Source organism: Calypte anna, chromosome 1 (assembly GCF_003957555.1).
Source record: "Calypte anna isolate BGI_N300 chromosome 1, bCalAnn1_v1.p, whole genome shotgun sequence".
Lineage (NCBI taxonomy): Eukaryota > Metazoa > Chordata > Aves > Apodiformes > Trochilidae > Calypte > Calypte anna.
This window is the reverse complement of record NC_044244.1, coordinates 194,458,694-194,478,513: the sequence shown is the minus strand read 5'-3', so window position 1 is coordinate 194,478,513 and position 19,820 is coordinate 194,458,694. Positions and strand designations below refer to the sequence as shown.

Below are 19,820 nucleotides of genomic sequence, written 5' to 3'. Positions count from 1 at the left end.
ACTGCAGTAAAAATTACACATAATCCCTTCAGGACTGCAAGTTAGGAAGCCTCAAACAAAAAATAAAACTGGAGAAGGTTGGAAGCCCTGGAAAATCTCTGTGGACGACCACATCATCAAGGTCCTGATCATCACCAGCTCCTCTAAACCTCTTAAATTAAACAGCACAGTCTGAACTGGAAAGGTCTTCTTCTCTTTGCTGTGTAAAATCTCCCATTTTTCTATTTCTGACTTGTCTATTTAGAAACTAAATTCTCCTGAGTAGATGTGATTCCTTGTTAAATGTCCTTACAGCTGCCAAGCTTTCTTGGGACCCCCTTTAAGTCCTAAAACTGTACTGCAGATAACAAGCAACTGATATTCACCCCACACTGTGGAATTACTGCTCTTCACAAGGTATCTTGGGCCTCCAGCTGTTTGATAAATATTTTAAAATATTGTAATAAGTAAAATATTGTAGGAAGTGTAAAATACTAACCATAAAATTCAATTTACTTAAAGCAAATAAATTCAATTACATCGAAATGGGGGAAAAAAACAGAACAGGAAAAAAAAAACTGTGGCAGTAGAGGCAAAACAGATTGAATCAGCAGGAGCTCCAATAATGATGGTGCAGAAGGAATTCCCTCTCCTGAACAACTCAGGCATGCTGAAGGAAATCTCATGAAGAGAGAAGAGATGCTCATCAACACACAGTGGGATCTCCAGTTGGTGAGGCTGTTCCCGTGGAAATACCCATTAGGAGGTGAAAGCTACAGGTGAAATCACAGCTACACCTTCAGCTGAGATTATTTTGTGGTGCCAGTGTTGAATCACAACTCTCCAAATGAGCACACCAGGTACAGCCAACCCTGCAGTCTGCAAGGAAGCAAAGCACTGCTGAATTAACTCCACCACAATGGTGTAGCTTCCCAGTCATCAAATTACTGTTAAACACAAGGTGTAGGAAACAGCAACAAAAATAACCCTAAATCTCACTCATCAGAGGTCAACTATCCATGTTGTACAACTCCACGTGTGCTACTACCAAGAGAGCTGCCACTTCCCCTCCTTATTCCCCATGTCTCTGCTACCTGCTCTCCACTATTCCTACCACTGGCTCTGAGGTGACCAGAGGAATTGCAATCAGTCCACACCACAAATCATCCTCTGGCTTTACAATAAAAGCTACAGGGAGCACTCTGGTGCCAGTGAATCCTGATGGATTTGTCCTGCTCTGAGGTTAAGGAATGGTACACAGGCACTTCCCTGACACAAAGCCAAGGCTCGCAGTGGCTGCTCCCCCTCAGAACACGATTACTCTGCTTTCTTTCTCTTTTTCCATGATAAAGCATGGAGAGCAGTCTTAAGTTGTGCCAGGGGAGGTTTAGGTTGGACATTAGAAAGAATTTCTTTATGGAGAGGGTGATCAGACATTGGAATGGGCTGCCCAGGGAAGTAGTGGATTCTCTGTCCACTGACTTCAGTGTCAGTGCTGTTGAACAGGTCCAAGGAAGTGATTCTGCCCCTGTGCTCAGCCCTGGTGAGGCCACAGCTTGAGTCCTGTGTCCAGTTCTGGGCCCCTCAGCTCAGGAAGGAGCTTGAGGTGCTGGAGCAGGTCCAAAGGAGGCAACTGGGCTGGGGAAGGGATCCAGCAGAGATCCTGTGAGGAGAGGCTGAGGGAGCTGGAGGTGTTGAGGCTGGAGAAGAGGAGGCTCAGGGGAGAGCTCATCACTCTCTGCAACTCCCTGATAGGAGGTTGGAGCCAGGGTGGGGGTTGGTCTCTTTTCCCAGGCAACTCTCAGCAAGACAAGAGGCCATGGTCTCAAGTTGTGCCAGGGGAGGTTTAAGTTGGAGATTAGAAAGAATTTCTTTATGGAGAGGGTGATCAGGCATTGGAATGGGCTGCCCAGGGAAGGGGTGGATTCTCCGTGTCTGGAGCTATTTCAAAAGAGACTGGATGTGGCACTGAGTGCCATGGGCTGGGAACTGCAGCAGTAGTGGATCAAGGGTTGGACTTGATGATCTCTGAGGTCCCTTCCAACCCAGCCAATTCTATAATTCTATGATTCTATGAAATTGTACATCAAACCCCTTGCTCAGGGCATGTGCCAGTCGCTGCTCATTACTCACTCATTAAGTATCAAAGCAATAATGAGAAGTTTCATGCGCTGAAGTGCCTTGATTGTCAAAGCAACAGCTCAGAGACATCAGAGGTGCTGAAGCATCTGTTCAAACTGAAATGCCTACATTTTGACAACTGAAACCCAGATGATCCTGCTTTCTCCTGACAAGGACTGTCACAACCCTCAACTACAGATCTCCTTGATTTGGGCTGTGCTGAAACATTACTCTGCCTTCACAGAGGGGACATTTCACACCAAACCAAACCCTGCAGCCTGCACAGGCTTCTGCACGCTTCCCACCCTGCAAAGAGACACTGAAATGTCTCTCAAATATTTCCAAAGCAGCTACAATGGCTCCCAACACTTCCTATTACCATGCTCCAGATGTTTACTTCAAAGAATGAAAACTGGAAGGTGAAAGGCACAACAAGAGGAGTCTGCTTGGGTGGGATTACAGACATTTGAATTTTAATAATTAGGGCAGACTGTGTGCAGAACGTGCTGATTTGGGGACTGAAGCTTCCAGACAGATCAGCCCAGAGAAATCTCATCTGTATAAAAATTCAAAATATGTTTAACAACAGTCAAGTAAAGCATTCTGTCAGGAGAGAGTGCTGAATGAATCAACTCAACTGCTTCTCTTAAAAAAGAGCTTTGAGGGCAGTTCCTCTTGGTTGTTAAAACATTTAGGACCAGCCTTTAACTTTGGTCATAACATGACCACAGACATTTCTTGCACAGAGGAGAAATGTCAAGATTCCTGAAGCTCTAAAGACATTTTCATCCCAAAAAACAACTTTTTGTATGCTGGTGAGCCAACTTGGGGGGTTCCCTATTAGAAGAGGGAAGGAACTCTCAAACTGCCATGATCACTTCCTATTCCAAAATAAATTCATCTGCCAAAACACCAGCCACAATTGGGAGATGATTTTTTTATAATGCTCTTTACAAGTGTGGCAGTCAAGTAAAGCAAAATTTATGAACAGCTGTTATATAACCAGAACATATGAGCAATGTCTACATCCATAAATATTAAGAGCATGTAAGTCAGAATGTCTTCCACTTAGCTTCCTCCTAAAGAAGAAAATGGTCACATCTGGACTGCAGCAACCCCTGTTTTATTGGAGCCCCACATTAGTAGTTTCTAACTAAGGGAAAGCAGGTGAATGTTGTCCCTTAGAGTAAGAGATGCAAGAATGCTCTCAGTGGTTCCACACCTTTTCAGATTTTCCTGGTTTTTTGGTGGCAATTCCCAATACTCTGTGTTTTTCTACATTTATTATAACCCTTCAAAATGCTGACAATATTAGCACACCTCACTAATTAATTATATTTAAATTCCTTTGTTCTTCAAGGTTCCTTGGAACCACTGGCTGGAATAAGCTTCACATTAGCTCCACACATGTTGAATGAAAGTTGAATTTATTCTTTGCTTACTTGGTCTTAAGAGGACTTTGTGGGAAGGCTTCCTTACCACGTTCCCATCCTTTCAATGCCTGCTGAAGGAAGATTTTCCAAACTACTCCTTCATAAGCTTGCTTTTCTCTCTGCTTTCTCAGCTTGCTGCAATGGCTTTTTGGTATACTAAGGAATTTGACAAAATTCAGTAACCACAGAACACTGCATGAAGTCCTGTACATTATTAACATTCTTGGTTTTAAGCAGCACCATAAATACTTGGCAATTATTAAAGAAGTCAGATTTAACTTTAGGCCTTTCAGCAGGTTATTTCCTGACACACTGCCAGTTCTAAAAATAAAATTAAAAAAACATCTTACAACTACACAAGCCCCAAGACAAATCTCACAGACAGCTTTTAGGAGGCAAACTGCAACTGGATTTGCCAAGTGTCATTACTGGTATCATTGCTCTTACCAAAACAGTGTATTTCTGAGCAAGAGGCAATCCTGGCTGCACAGATAACAGCAAGACTACATTTTTTGTGGATTAAAAGGTATGGAACACATCCAGAGGGGAAATGGGAACCTCTTAATTTTGAGTATCTGTGGTTTGTTTTTTTTCTGGGTCAGTGTAAATTCTTTAAACTGAAAACTAAGGTGCCAACAGTGGCACAGGCACCATTAGAAGATCAAAACAGAATTATCTAAGCCAGTGGGATGCTGAATTTTTGCTGAGCCATAACTACACTTCTGACTCAGCTGTGCCATTCTGAGGCTGCTGGTACAGATCACTGCAATACCTTCATTTATTGCTAACACATGCTTCAAGAACTCCATATGGTTAATCCCTGTATGAACAGCAACCAAATCACAATAACTAAATTATATCCAGACAACTGATATACAAATGAACTGTTACTGTGTAAATCTGCTCTCAATTTAGCCTGTCTGCAGGCTACTACATCCCCTTCTTTATCTATGGTCTTAATGCTCAATAAAGTGTTTTCTTACCAGGTCTGAGGGTGTACACTCTTTTACTTGCAGAAGTCTGTTGGTTTTCTTGGTTTTATTTTTTTGATTTATTTTTTTAACACAAGTTTATAGAGGACTGAAAGTTAAGCTGGGCTCTTATGCAACATGAGTCTGGGCACACACATTGCTGTTGGCCACAACACAGCCCAAGGCTCTCCATAATTCATACCAGGGGTTGCTGACACAACAGCTCATCATTGCCATATTCCAGAAGAATACAATGTGCATATTGTACCTTGATCAAATATTTTTCCCATCTGTCTGCTGTGACAGACTTCCCAATCTTTCTCATCAGTTTCAAGTGGAGCTCCACCAATTCTTTAGGAACTGCAGTATTGAGAGAGAAAAAAAAAAAAAAGAAAAGTTAGAGGCCTGGTGCAAATATACTTCAATGCTAAACACTGATAACACAGAAACACTGTGACAAATTGAGAATTTGTAATAAAACACAGTAATTTAAAGACTGATAAGAGCAGTAACTGAAAGATGGAGGAAGGTTTAGTCCCATGAGGTTGGGTTTTTTTGTTTAGATTTACATTTACAATGATCATTGCCTTTCCTGAGCTCTTCCTTCAAGATGGAGGAAGGTTTAGTCCCATGAGGTTTCTTTTTGTTTAGATTTACATTTACAATGATCATTGCCTTTCCTAAGCTCTTCCTTCAACACAAGGAAAGAGACAGCAGTAATAAATATGTAAAACTTTTGGCAGTATTAAAACAACTGGACAGGAACTATGCCAACCAAACACCTACAAAAACACTCCTGCAAGCAGCACACCTGCAGCTGCCTCCAGAAACTCCAAAGTCATCCTGAAATATCACTGCATCCAAGCTATTTTTGGCTGCCTGTGTGGTATGGAAGAAATGTTCCAGAAATTTTGTCCTCACAGATGTAGCTCTGCTATCTATTACTCTCTTTTGTACTGATGGACAGAGAGGAAAACTCAAGATCTGAGGCTTGAGGGGTGGAGATGAGAACTGCTGCTGAGCAGAGCTGCACCAGGGCCAACACAAAATCTAAGTTTTTCAGCCAAATTTTATTATCTCTTACTGTACAGTCCTCAGGTAAAAATCTCATCTGGGATTTATAAATCATTCTGGCACCACCAAGTGGCAAATTTGCAGAACATCAGTTTTATAAGCTGCAGAGGAGAATGACATTTTTAAAACCCTGTAACTGATAATGAATGAGGCAGCTCCACGTGCTCAGTGATGTCAATTGTAACTTGTTGAGAAAAACTCAAATGAATTAAGTAATTTATTTCCCTCTCTTTGCACACAATTTTACTTTCTGAAGTACTGTTCATTACTCTATGCCCACATGCTTTAGAAGTTTTAAACCCAGTAACTTCTATGATAATTTATGATTATAGTTTTTCTGCTGGTACAGTAACATTACATGAAAGAAGATAAACAGGGACACCAAATTAGTTCTCAGCTAGGTATTAGAGATGATATTTCTCTGTATGATGTGAATATCTGTGTGAATCTTTCAGCATTTAACTTCATTTCACCTCACTGGTATTTGCCTTTCTATCAAATGCCTCTGTTTTCTGGTGAAGATGGCAAGTTTGATTAAAATGCTTGTGTTGCTTCAGCAGTAGAACATTGGCTCTTAAATAGAAATGTTAATACTCAATGTAGAAATTTAATACACCAACTCATTTCTTCAAGAAATACATGAAGCAGCAGCCATGTACCCAAAAAGAGACTTCTTTTAAATGTAAAAATGTAGTAAGCAAATCTAAACTAGCCCTGACTTTTTCTTTTACTCCACTAATGGTTTCCAATGCCACTGTAGACTGAGGAAAAAAAAAAAAGCAACTAACACATCTCCTTGTTTTTCCTGACAACTGATGCAGTTAAACATTTTAAGCTACCACATATAAAACATTAAAAGGAACAAGATCAAAGGTCTTCACCCTGATAAGTTCTGAGCATTTGGCACTACCAAAATCAAGCACAAAGCACTTTATACACATGAGCAATTCTATCTAACTTATACAATTAAGCCTCAGCTTGTGTTTGTGTGACATGGAACTGAGCCAGAGCATTCACAAACTTGCTGGATCAAAGGTTTTGTTCTGCATCTTTGTTTGGTTTTAATCAGATCTATTTTTAATGGGTATATACTGATTGGAATCCTTATTTATGTGTCTCGAGTAACCAAATCCCCAGTGACTACAAAACCCTTTGCTAGAGGGTTAGACTTAGAAGAAATGGAGAATGTTAAAATTAAAAATATTGGAAAGTAATTTGTCACCTGTGGTCAGCATTTATTGTGATTTTTCTTAGCACCTATGGAAACCTTGCTTGTTTGAGTTGCCAGCATTTCCCCTCTTGCACTTCTAGGATCTCCAAGATGAATCAATGTGATTATTTTCACAAATAAACTTCACAAAGCATTTCAAGTAAATTCTTGACCTACTTGTTACCCTTTTAAGATGTTTTTAGTGTATCAGGACAACACCAATGACTGGATCTCTAGGCTGGCTTTTCACCAGTTCCCTGGTAATGCTTAAGGAATCCCACACCATGCTCCCTGTTCTGAGGAACAGGGCAGGAGTTTCAAAGAAAACCAATGCTGAGTTTGCAGGGAGAAACCAGGGAGGGAATGAACACAGCCTGACCAACCAGAGTGCCTCAACTACTGCAGAAGCACAGCCTGAGGGACTGAGAATCTAACTCATTATTCAAACTAAAGTAACTTTAAAACACATTCACTTCACATGCAGCAGTGCAACCCTGACTTGCCCAGAACCAGCAGCTCAAGGAAGAGGTGGTAGGAAGGTTCAAGTGGCAGAAAAACCATCCCTTCCCAGAACACTTCCCTGGCAAGGAGTAGAAGGACACAACTAAATGAGACTGATGTTCCAGTCCTCTCAGAAACAGACTGAACCTCCACAACCTTAAATTAAATTTTGTTCAGAAAAGGGAGAGCATTCTTGACAAGTTTGTTGAAGAAGAACATCAAAAAACGGGATGAGGTTTAACACGGCCAAGTGCCGGGTCCTGCACTTTGGCCACAACAACCCCATGCAGCGCTACAGGCTGGGGACAGAGTGGCTGGAGAGCAGCCAGGCAGAAAGGGACCTGGGAGTCTGGATTGACAGGAAGCTGAACATGAGCCAGCAGTGTGCCCAGGTGGCCAAGAAGGCCAATGGCATCCTGGCTGGATCAGGAACAGCGTGGCCAGCAGGTCCAGGGAAGTGATTCTGCCCCTGTACTCAGCCCTGGTGAGGCCACAGCTTGAGTCCTGTGTCCAGTTCTGGGCCCCTCAGCTCAGGAAGGAGCTTGAGATGCTGGAGCAGGTCCAAAGGAGGCAACTGGGCTGGTGAAGGGATCCAGCAGAGATCCTGTGAGGAGAGACTGAGGGAGCTGGGGGTGTTCAGCCTAGAGAAGAGAAGGCTCAGGGGAGACCTCATCACTCTCTACAACTCCCTGAAAGGAGGTTGGAGCCAGGGGGGGGTTGGTCTCTTTTCCCAGGCAACTCTCAGCAAGACAAGAGGCCATGGTCTCAAGTTGTGCCAGGGGAGGTTTAGGTTGGAGATTAGAAAGAATTTCTTTACGGAGAGGGTGATCAGGCATTGGAATGGGCTGCCCAGGGAAGGGGTGGATTCTCCGTGTCTGGAGATATTTCAAAAGAGACTGGATGTGGCACTGAGTGCCATGGGCTGGGAACCGCAATGGTGGTTCAAGGGTTGGACTTGATGATCTCTGAGGTCCCTTCCAACCCAGCCAATTCTATGATTCTATGAAAGATCATTTTTACAAGGCATTTCTAATCCTTCTTGTAACATACCAAAGACAATGAACATGAGATGTAATTACTTTTGGGCTTGGGTGGTGTTTGGTTTTTTTAAGTACCAGTAAACTATAATCCACTTTCTAAAATATCATTTTCATTCAAGTGAGACCTGCATCACTCATTTCAGCAACTCCTATAATCTAATCATGATTTTGCATTTTTAAAAATTTCACAGAAGGGAAGGAACAACACAGAGCAACTTTCCTGCATAAGAGCCAGTCTGCATATGATGGAACATAAACAAAAATGAAAACCCCAACCTAATTTGGAATTATATTCCCCAACTTCATAAAGCTTTGCTTTCTCTGGAAAGTAAGAGAGTAGCTCTCTAAAACCTCTAAAGCAGAATAGTCTTACATGGTAGAGAAAATGCCAGGACTGTGCACAGCACTATTTTAAAAGAAAAATTGCTTCAAAGAATCAAGTATAATTAAACCACAGTGCCATCTGCTTGATATTCAAAAATACTGACTTTTCATAGGAAGAAGCTGTGAGTCAGAAAGAATGAATCACCATATACACAATTATAGGGCTTCTGGTGGAGTTTAGCCAATTAATTAAGTCCTGAACTTTCCTGGAGGGCAGGCTCTTGCCTGAGCCTCACCCAATCAATATCCTTTGAACACTATTTTATCTACTCCAGCTCTTCATGGAACATCCCATACATCACTCACATTATTTCTACTAAATCTGGGAAAGACTGAAAATGGCAAAAAAAAAAAAGTAGGAACACGTGGAAACTCCATCATCTGGTTAGAAAAGCTGTAACTTCAAACACCTGCACAACCACGGATTAAATCCCTGGTTGTGGGTAACCAATAACACATTCCCATGGAGCCATAACCCCATTTAACCTCTGCTTCTTTTCCCTGCTAAAATGAATACACTCATAGCTGAACACTCACCTAAATAAAACTGAAATAAAGGAATAAAACAGAAAACGTAGATGATGGGCAAAGCCCTGGGTCTGGAGGGAGGGGGGAATTTGTTAATTGGAAAATTATTGCAAATAAAAAAAAAGCTTTGGATCTGATCTGGAGTGCAGGACAAGGAGAACATCAGAATCACAGTGTGTGCAGAGTCTCTGGTAATGCAATGGGATGATGTCTGCCTCCTCTTTCTCCAGGGAAAAGGGAAAGGCCACCCCCTCAAGCTGTGGAGGTTTGGGGGAAGGGAACAAGTGGAAGCATTTGGGAATGCAAAGGCTGCTGGCAGTTTTCATGGTTCACAAACACAAAGAGGTCTTCCCAGCTACATGAGGAAAACCTTTTTTCCATCCTAACTTGTTTTGGCAAGTGGAAGAAAAAAAGTGACACAGGGCAAATACTACCATTAACAGTTTGCTTTTTCTCTCCTTTGACCAAAATACCCCTGCATGCTATGACTTTGCTGACAAATAAAATCACCCTAACAAGGGGACAGCAGAGACCAAGGGTATCATAAATAAACCCCCACCTTCCCTTTTCTACTAAGGGAAGGTGGCTCACAGTACAAAACTGATATGTAGGAGCTATGGTACCCTGTGCTGGAGTTTAATGGCAAGCAAATAGAAGGCAGCAGTGTGCCCAGGTGGCTAAGAAGGCCAATGGCATCCTGGCCTGGATCAGGAACAGCGTGGCCAGCAGGTCCAGGGAAGGGATTCTGCCCCTGTACTCAGCACTGGTGAGGCCACAGCTTGAGTCCTGTGTCCAGTTCTGGGCCCCTCAGCTCAGGAAGGAGATTGAGGTGCTGGAGCAGGTCCAAAGGAGGCAACTGGGCTGGGGAAGGGATCCAGCAGAGATCCTGTGAAGAGAGGCTGAGGGAGCTGAGGGTGTTCAGCCTAGAGAAGAGAAGGCTCAGGGGAGACCTCATCACTCTCTACAACTCCCTGAAAGGAGGTTGGAGCCAGGGGGGGGTTGGTCTCTCCCAGGCAACTCTCAGCAAGACAAGAGGCCATGGTCTCAAGTTGTGCCAGGGGAGGTTTAGGTTGGAGATTAGAAAGAATTTCTTTCTGGAGAGGGTGATCAGACATTGGAATGGGCTGCCCAGGGAAGGGGTGGATTCTCCATCCCTGGAGATATTTCAAAAGAGACTGGATGTGGCACTCAGTGCCATGGGCTGGGAACTGCAGTGGTAGTGGATCAAGGGTTGGACTTGATGATCTCTGAGGTCCCTTCCAACCCAGCCAATTCTATGATACTATGATTCCACCATGGTCAGGTTTCTCCTCCGTCAGTGCTGGAGGGAGTTCAAGTAGAAGCACACACACAAAGGGAAGATCCCCACCCAGGCACCTGATGAGAAGAAGTTGCAAACTACATGGTAAAACAGCCCCCTAGCCCACCACACACTGACCATGCACTTCATTCCCTTCACAAACAAGCCTTGATGCATAAATTTGCTTAAAACCCAGCAGCTGCATCCCTTATGAAATGCACAAGAGTGTCCAAGAGTGACCACAGTTCACCTTTAATATTCTCCTCCCTTTTTATGTGCAAGTCTGAAGTCCCTTGAGCAGTTTGAAGCAGCAAACACTTGGTCTTCTACGTGAGTTACAACCACAGCTTTGTTCCTCATCTGCTTCATAAATGTCCCTGCCCATGCAGGGGGTTGGAATTAGATGATCCTTAAGGTCCCTTCCAACCCAAACCATTCTGATTCTATGATTCTATGAAACAGCAAAACACCTGGGAAAAGAAAGGGGACAAGATCTCCTTCAGCAGCAGTGCTGGTTTGTGCCAACATAAATCATCTTCCTCAGGAACTATCTCAATGGTTTCTTATCTCAACTCTTAGCATAAAGAAAATGGGAAATCCCTATAGCTGGGATATCTTAATAAGTTTATAGACCACAGAGAAAAACTATGGACTTGGTAAAAGTTGACAGGAAAAATAAATGCATGGACAAAACCTCTAGGCAAGAAGTTCCACTGAACCTCTAACAAGTAACTGTGATAATAATGAGCCCCATATTCACACAGCAAGCTTGGCATTAAAAATAAAACAAAAAATAAGAGGCTTTTGGCCTCTGTAACATTTCCCCAAATGAAAAAGCAATAGCTGCTGTTCCAAAGGACAACTTAAAGATCTTATTTGCACACAAGTCACTTGATGAGTATTATCATCCTACCATGTTGTGTGCCCATTAAAAATGACACAGAGGAAAGGGGAAAAACCTTAAGTGCTCTGCCTCCTGAGTGAACAAAAAGAGCAATCAAACATGCTGTAATTAAACACAGGATCAAAACAGAAAGAACAACTCACCAAGTAGTAGCTTTATATCCTGTTCCTAGAAAGATTTTGGCAGGCACTGAGAACAAACAAGCCACGCTCACATTTAAATGACATTGTTATCCTCAGAAAAGACTTTGAAATCTGGATGCTCAGCAGTTACATCATTTTCATGCAAATATCTGAGATCAGATGTCTCTGATCTGCACACATATTTGAAGATGCTCCCCTTGCCTGCCTTATGCAGGGCACATGCTACTCTAGCATTACTCAGCAAATTTAAGGTTTTTATCTTGCTGATAAGCCCCCTCCCACACATCCCCATGCAAGGATCCCAGCACATCACCTCTTTCACTGCTGCCCACAGGTGAATTGCACCCAGCTTGGAGACTGCTTTAAACTGGGACCAAAAAGCCTTTTGCAACTCCAGTTCTTTGAGGAAGTTGTATAACCAACCCAACAGACCTTGTTATCAGAGATTACAGATTCACAGACTAACATGGCTTGGAAAGGACTTAAAAAATCAACTGGTTCCAAGCCCTGCCCAAGTTGCTCCAAGCCCCATCCAACCTGACCTTCAACACTTTCAGGGATGGGGCAGCCACAGGTTCTTTGGGCAGTCTGGCCCAGTCTCTCACCATCCTCACACTAAAGAATTTCTTCCTAATGTAACTTCTTCCTAACTCTAGGTTGCATACTGACTTCACTGCATTAGAATCATAGAATCATAGAACTGGCTGGGTTGGAAGGGACCTCAGAGATCATCCAGTCCAACCCTTGAACCACCGTTACGGTTGCTAGACCATGGCACTCAGTGCCACATCCAGTCTCTTTTGAAATATCTCCAGGGATGGAGAATCCACCCCTTCCCTGGGCAGCCCATTCCAATGCCTGATCACCCTCTCCGTAAAGAAATTCTTTCTAATATCTAACCTAAACTTCCCCTGGCACAACTTAAGACCATGGCCTCTTGTCTTGTTGAAAGTCGTTTGGCAAAAGAGACCAACCCCCCCCTGGCTCCAACCTCCTTTCAGGAGTTGTAGAGAGCGATGAGGTCTCCCCTGAGCCTCCTCTTCTTTAGGCTGAACAGCCCCAGATCCCTCAGTCTCTCCTCATAGGGTCTGTGCTCAAGTCCCTTCACCAGCCTGGTTGCCCTCCTTTGGACCTGCTCCAGGACCTCAATATCCTTCCTAAACTGAGGGGCCCAGAACTGGACACAGGACTCGAGGTGTGGCCTCACCAGGGCTAAACTCCTCACTGCAACCTGAAAGAGACCTTAAAATTCAGCTGTAGTATTAGCTATGAGATTATTTTAAAATACTTGGAATTTATCACCTGTTCTTCAAAATTGTTATTAAGCACTCTTCTCCCTTTCTGTTTTTATTCTACCCTCTTCCATAGCCCACAAATTAATGCTTGTGCTCTCTCATGCCCACACTACCAACAGTCATCTTCTCACTATACCAGAAACTGAGAATTAAAAACTGTACAAGTTCATGACTGATTTAACCAAGATCCCTACACAGCTCTTTTTCAGCAGTCCTTTAGCAATTAAAGATGGTCTTGGGCTATTAAGATCCTAGCAATGTTGTGTTTTTTTTTTTAAATGTCTCAAGCAACAGCAGAAAGATTTAGAAAGCAAGATCGATGTTAAAGCATAAAATTCAGGAAGAAAAGCACCATGCAAAGAGAGAGAAATGGAGGTAGAAAAAGAAAAAAAGGAAAATTACTTTGAAAGGAATGCAGGAAAAAATAGCACCTGTTCTATATTGGAAACTGGAAATAGCCTAGGAAAGACAGCCAATAAAAGTCCTCTTGACTGCCTCAAAAAATGTACTGAATAAAAAATGGGCTCCAGTCAAAACCTTTGGACATGAGAAGAGTGAGTGAGAAAAATCAGGCTGTGTGGCACAAGTGTGGAAACAAGCAGAGTGCACTGATAAACAGGTACTGAAAACAGCTGAAATTGTAACAGATTGCCACTGTTCACAGTTCAGCCACTTGCAATGACCACACCATGCATGTCAACTACTGAAAATCCAGAGCACCTGACTTGCTGGGGCTTCCTTCATGCACAGGCAAGCACTTGGCTCTCTGAAACTCCTGTGACCACAGCCTCTAAAAGCAAAGACACAGCACAAATGTAGAATCCCAGACTGGTTTGGATTGGACAAGACCTTAGAGACCATCTAGTGCCACCTCCCCTGCCATGGGCAGGAACACCTCCCACTAGATCAGGCTGCTCCAAGCCCCATCCAACCTGGGCTGAGACACTTCCAGGGAAGTGCCCAGCTTCTCTGGGCATCCTGTCTCATCATTCTCAGAGGAAAGAATTTCTTCCAAAAATATCATCTGTCTCCCCTTTTTCAGGCTGAAGCTGTTCCCCCTTGCCCTGTGCTATTGTAAAAAGTTCCTCTCCATCTTTCTTGTACCCCCTTCAGGTACTGGAAGGTGCTCTAGGGTCTTCCTGGAGCCTTCTCCAGGCTGAACAACCCCAACTCTCTCAGTCTGTCTCCATAGCAGAGGTGCTCCAGCCCTTGGACCATCTTTGTGGCCTTCTCTGGACTCAGTCCAATACAGCACCTTTCTTTCTGGCTAGGAAAAATCAGGAAAGAAGATCTAAGATGACTCTGGAATTTTCTTGCCTGCTGAAACATCTCAATTCTCCAATATAATCAAGATTTCTAGACTCTGAGCAGAAAATCCTCCTCATTTCCCTCCACTGCACTGAACTGTGTCATTATAATTCTCAAATAAAGAGTAGATATGACAGAAGTGAGAACTAATCATGAAGATTACACTTCAGTAGTGGACTAAGAGAGTGCTTCACAGCTCCTCAGTGCAATTATGCCCAACAGCTTCACAATACACTGGGCTAAATCCACTTCAGACAGGTTTTTAGTAGGTTTTTTTCACTGCAAGAAGAGACAGGGGAAGAGCTGCCAGGGATGGCTTCAGCCTGCCCAGTTCTGGCAGTAGGAACAAGCTTTGAAATATATTTCAGAACATCCTTACCCACACAGCAGAGATGTAAAATGATGTAAGGTGCCCTGTTCTGCCTCTGTGAGGCACCAGGGTGTCTTACAGAAAGCAGAAGCAAAGTTAGGAGCCCTTATTTAAAAAAAATAAATAAATCAGTGGGTTGATGAGATGGGATTCTTCAGCTCTTCAATAGGAAATGCTCAAGAGGCACAGCTGGAAACGCAACCCCTGTCTGGAGAACACCTTCACCTGGTCTCGTGGGAGGTGACCCTGCCCATGGCAGTGGGGTTGGAACTACAAATGATCTCTAAGGTCCCTTCCAACACAAACCATTCTAAGGGTCTGAGAAAAAGAATTACATCCAGATCTCAGTCTGGGCTGAGGCATTTGCTGGGCATTATACTCATCAAAGTTCATGCTCACCAGAAAGGATGTAAGCAAAACATGTCAAGATGGCCATGTTTCCCTTTTGATCTAACACTAAGTAGTCATGGAGCTTTCAGAACATGGTAAAATTAAATTCAATGCTTTTGTCCACTTTCTGAAGGTTCAAAATTACAACTCCCATTATTAGGAGGGTGGCCCAGCCAGAAGGCAAGCACCTAGAAAAGTAGATTCAAAAGCCCAAAGAAAGAGAAGGAAGCAGGAGTCTCTAATTCTGGTGAAGGAGGCTGAGTTTTTAGCTTTAGGGTTTTTTAGCTCCCAGAATTCTGAGGTACTTAAAATCTTAGAAAGAGCAACAGTGAAACAGTAGGATTCACCCAAGCAAATGCACGTTTTCACCTGAGCTAGTTCCATATAACCTAAACCTTCTTTCTAAATCTGATCTTCCCAACAAACACTTTTAGGAAGAGTCAGCTCATTCTAAAGTAAACATCTGAGCTCTGTTGAACACATTTGGTGAGTTTAATTCTGTTGCAGAGTGTCCAACAAGTTTTTCCAGTGAAAATCAATGTCTCAAAGGTCTCAAGGATACAAGATACTGGGGGGTAACTCTTGGTCTTAGGTTGTTACCTAAACTTCTGTGTTCCCCTTTAGACACAGTTGATGTGACCTTAGTTGATAAGGTTTATCCATGCACACACATGTCTAGGAGACAAGATCAATCCTTTACAACTTCAAGAGCATTTATCCTGTTAAAGTGAAATAAAATATCCTCAGTGCAGTGAAATAAGTGAAAATCAAGATTTAACATATGAATATACAGTTGCATACATCAGTAGTTATGAAGGCTTCAGCTTCATTTAGCTTTACTCATGGTACAAACATAGCAAGTTTCTATTACTGTGTTCTGTCAAAGGACATGAACTGAAAAAGGACATTCAATATTATATAAAACAAAGAAAAATTTAAACAATTTTTAGTTCCATACTTTTTTAGTTGCTACAACCACCACTTTAGTGTCTATTTTTCTAAATTTCTCAGGTACTGTTGAAGAGTTTTCTTCTTAACAGAAGATGAATGCTGATTATAAATCACATTTTCCCACATCTCTCCCTCGAATAAAAAGACAGTGTTAAAAAATTCAGAGCAGGCTGAATAAAAATCTAAGCAACTTTCATTACCAAGGTCAGGTTATCATTCCTGCCTTCAGTGGAAAAAAACCCAACACAAAAATAGTTACCCTTTTTCACAGATTAAAACAAAAATCTAGACATTTATTTTTGCCCCTTTTCAGGTTCAACTTTAAAATCAGCATATTTTTTTCTCTGATCACTGGTGATTCAACCTGCAACTCAAAGCAGTCTCACTTTTACTCTGGCATTCACAATTTCAGCTTTCATTTACAAAAATGTACTGAGCAATAATCAACAGGTGAATTTTTCTTGGCCATTTCCCTGCAAATGTCAAACACTGCAGACACCTTTTCTTGCAAATTTAAGTCTTGCAAACTTAGGTCTCCCAATTAAATAATTGTAGTTTACTGGACCCTACAGAAGAATGAAAATGTAGTGATGCTGTAAAGCTGTATAATTCATATTTTGAAAAACATTCAGCAGTGATTAACTTGTGAAGAAAAATTGAGTTTTACTCAGTAAGCATTTGGTATTTTACAAACAGCAGCATTGATGTGAGCACAAGTTTTCTTTGAGGATCAGCATAAGCAAACTTTGAAGGTGAAGCCAACGTGAGTCATCCAGCAATGCAAAATCCACTTCCCCATCAGTTGCAAATAACTGCAAGTTTATTCTGCTCTAAGGTGATCTCAGTTCATTATTATGTGCAAGAGAAAATACCAAATGTTTTGTTAAAAACCCAGATACACAGAGACACTCCACGTTTCAATGACTTGGGCAAAACAGTCCCAAGAGAGCAACATTTCCAGCAGCAGACAAAGATTTCTGTGATAGGCAGCAGTCACACAGCTGGATGAAAGTCATTCTGCAGATGAATTCATGATCCCCAACCAAATATTTTACAAGTTTAATCCAATTAGCAGAGAATTTGAGGCTTGTTCATAATGGTTTCACAGCTAGTAGAAATTTTTTCCTCCATTATTTTTGCAGAAACCCAGGGAGCAAGTGAGAACAGAAATCTGAGAAGCAGAAGTGTCCAAGACAATTGCCTGACAAAGAGTTAGTAGTACATAAAAACACAGTGGGGTTTCTGACCACCGTTCTTCAGCTTAGGTTTAAAACAAAGATTTAAAGAGAAAGCAAACCACTTACATCCTGACACGAGATGGCATTTGAATTCATACTAAGTGAGGATTCAGGGAAGTTTTATTCCTTGAAACACTCAAGTACAAACCTCTCTGAGCAAACTCATGTTTTAACCTGTAATACTATCAAAATATCTGCCCTTGTTAACTTTAGTCCTGGAAATGCAAGCAACTTTGGGGCTGTTGCAGCTTCACAGGGGTAGCCAAGACTGTTAGCTTTGGGGTCAACAATATCTGTCATCTCTCTATCTTGTGTTGGAGATCCAAAGGCTCCAACCAAAACAACCACAGGTAGATGCTATCTCCAGATGCTCTCTGGCAGCTGGATGGGCAGAAGGGAAGTGCCACAACACAACACACACCTGAACCTTCCCACCAAACCAGCTTCCTGAAAATGCAACAGTATCTGAAAAGCAGAAAACTTGTGACAGAAGATCCTTCCCTTCCTGCAAGGCACAAAATAAGTAGAAAGAAAGGAGAACAAACCTTGGCAGCAGAAAATGTGCTTAAGCACAGCGTTTGGAAAAGAAAAATCAGGAGCCAACCTGGTTTGACAGTGACCATTATTATTATTATTATTCATTATTATTATTATTACATTCATTATTATTATTCACTAGTATCTAAATCTTTGTGAGCTCTGGCCTCAGTAACAATCTGCAGCAATCAATTGCTATTAGAGAACACATGAAAGGTATTTAAATCTGAATTACTTTTAAATTTCATTCAATATACCATTTTTTATTATAGAAAATGAATAAAAATCTCCAAGAATCTTGCTTCATATACTTTAAAATCTCCTCAGAAGTTACTAGTACTCTTTTTAAAAACTTCTTTTGTGTGAGTGTGGAAACTTTCAAAGCCCTCCTTAGTCTACTCCTGCCTGCAGTATTTTTCAAGATGGAGCAGCCACAGCTGAGCACTAGAATCAAGATGAAGGCAAGCAAACAGCTGACAAAATGGGATGTACACACACACCCAAAATAAAAACATCCTCTAAGTTTTATATATTATTTTCAGCTCATTTTTCATGTTATCCAGTACCTTGTTAATTTTTAAACATCATCTCCATGGTAACATCAATGCTTTCCTCTGACCTATCACAATACTACCTAGACCATTTTGCTGAGCTAACCTGGGATGTATTTGTCATAAAGCTTCCCTTTTAATGCATGCTGACAACTGTTTCGTTTGCAGTTTCATTGCCCATTCACAAGTGTTTTATCCCCAGCAGTTTCCCCTTAGTTCCCATCAGCCACCTTCCACCTTGATATTTTTTTTAACAACTCATCTCCTTCCTCTTTTCCTGGCAAATAAGATTAATTGCTCATGCTACAAAGAAAAATTGAAGAATTCTTCTTTACTTATACCACAGTGACTAAAAACCAAACCAAAAACTTATTTCTAACCATCTTCCTGTTGGTTAATCACTTTAAGGTTTATGATGATGCTTTCCCTCTCAACCCATGACCACTTTGGATGCCAATTCATGGTCAGTGGTTGACTTACCTGGAATGGTCAAGTGATGCACTCCCCCCAAGTCCCTCTAACCTTCTGCCAGGGTGGGTTATCAAGGATGAACATAAAGTGAATCCACTTCTCAGATTATTTTAACTTAAAATAGCATGAAAACAGAACACTGGGGATATCAGCTTGATTCCAAAGGCTCAAAACATACTCTATGGCTCACCCGATTCCTCCTGCCACAAAAAATGGTGTCAAAGAAAGGGCTGGGCACGAGGATTACTATTTTTGGCTCTATCAGATAAAATCAGATGGCTGTGGAAAAGAAGCCAACCACTTCAATCAGTGACCTCCTTCGAAGACTTTGCATCTCTATGTAAGCATTTGTCAAGCATGATCCATCTATCCAGGCTTCAAAAGAACCATCCATGCATTCAAAAGGGATCAGCAGAATATTTTTCTTTGGAGAACAACTAATACTGCTACCAGAACTATGGAATTCCTGTTTCATCAAGTTTATCAGCTCCAGATGTAAAAGGTCCTTGCTTTTGAATCCCTACATCTTTGTTAAGATCCTTTAAAACGCACAAGTCACTGTTTTTCACTTCTGTACTCTTAATATAAGTTTGTATATTTTTACTAGCTGTATTTCTAAACTTTTTCAGACAGCCTTGCAGTTCAGCATCCTTTCACATTATTAGCATGTTCATTTCCTAACAGTTTTGTCATAATTCATCTTTATTGCCAGAATGGCAGAATAAAGATGTCCCAGATTAGCCTAATAATGACACCTTATGCAAGGAATTTAAGTTCTCAATAATGTATTTACTTCAGTTACTGTATTGTAGTTACTGATTTTAGACACCCATCTTTCCTGGATTTTCTTTTTTTTACATAAGACTCCACTCTTTCCACATGCTCTCCAAATCCACCTTGGACTTCCTAGCTTCCTTCTTTCTAGTGCCAGCTATGAGTACAATCTCCTGGATTTCACCAGGCTTAAATGTCCACCTTTCAAATAACTTCTGCTTGGCATAAGTGTAAGGGCCAGATGCCCAAGTTTTTATGTTCACCATCCTGGTCCTGTTTGTAAGACAACCATGCATTCAGAGACCTCAAGTAGCTCTGCAAGCAGGCTGCATCTAGGACACAGACTG

The 19,820-nt window shown here is 41.8% G+C and overlaps 1 protein-coding gene across 1 annotated transcript in view; it reads right to left on the bottom strand.

Moving 5' to 3' along the window:
• The window catches only part of RSF1 (remodeling and spacing factor 1), a 68,485-nt gene that overhangs the window by 37,402 nt on the left and 11,263 nt on the right, over positions 1 to 19,820 (bottom strand). Inside the window, exon 3 of the mRNA XM_030469526.1 lies at positions 4,773 to 4,864. Coding sequence (XP_030325386.1) covers positions 4,773 to 4,864 — 92 coding nt within the window. The remainder of the gene's footprint in view (positions 1 to 4,772; positions 4,865 to 19,820) is intronic.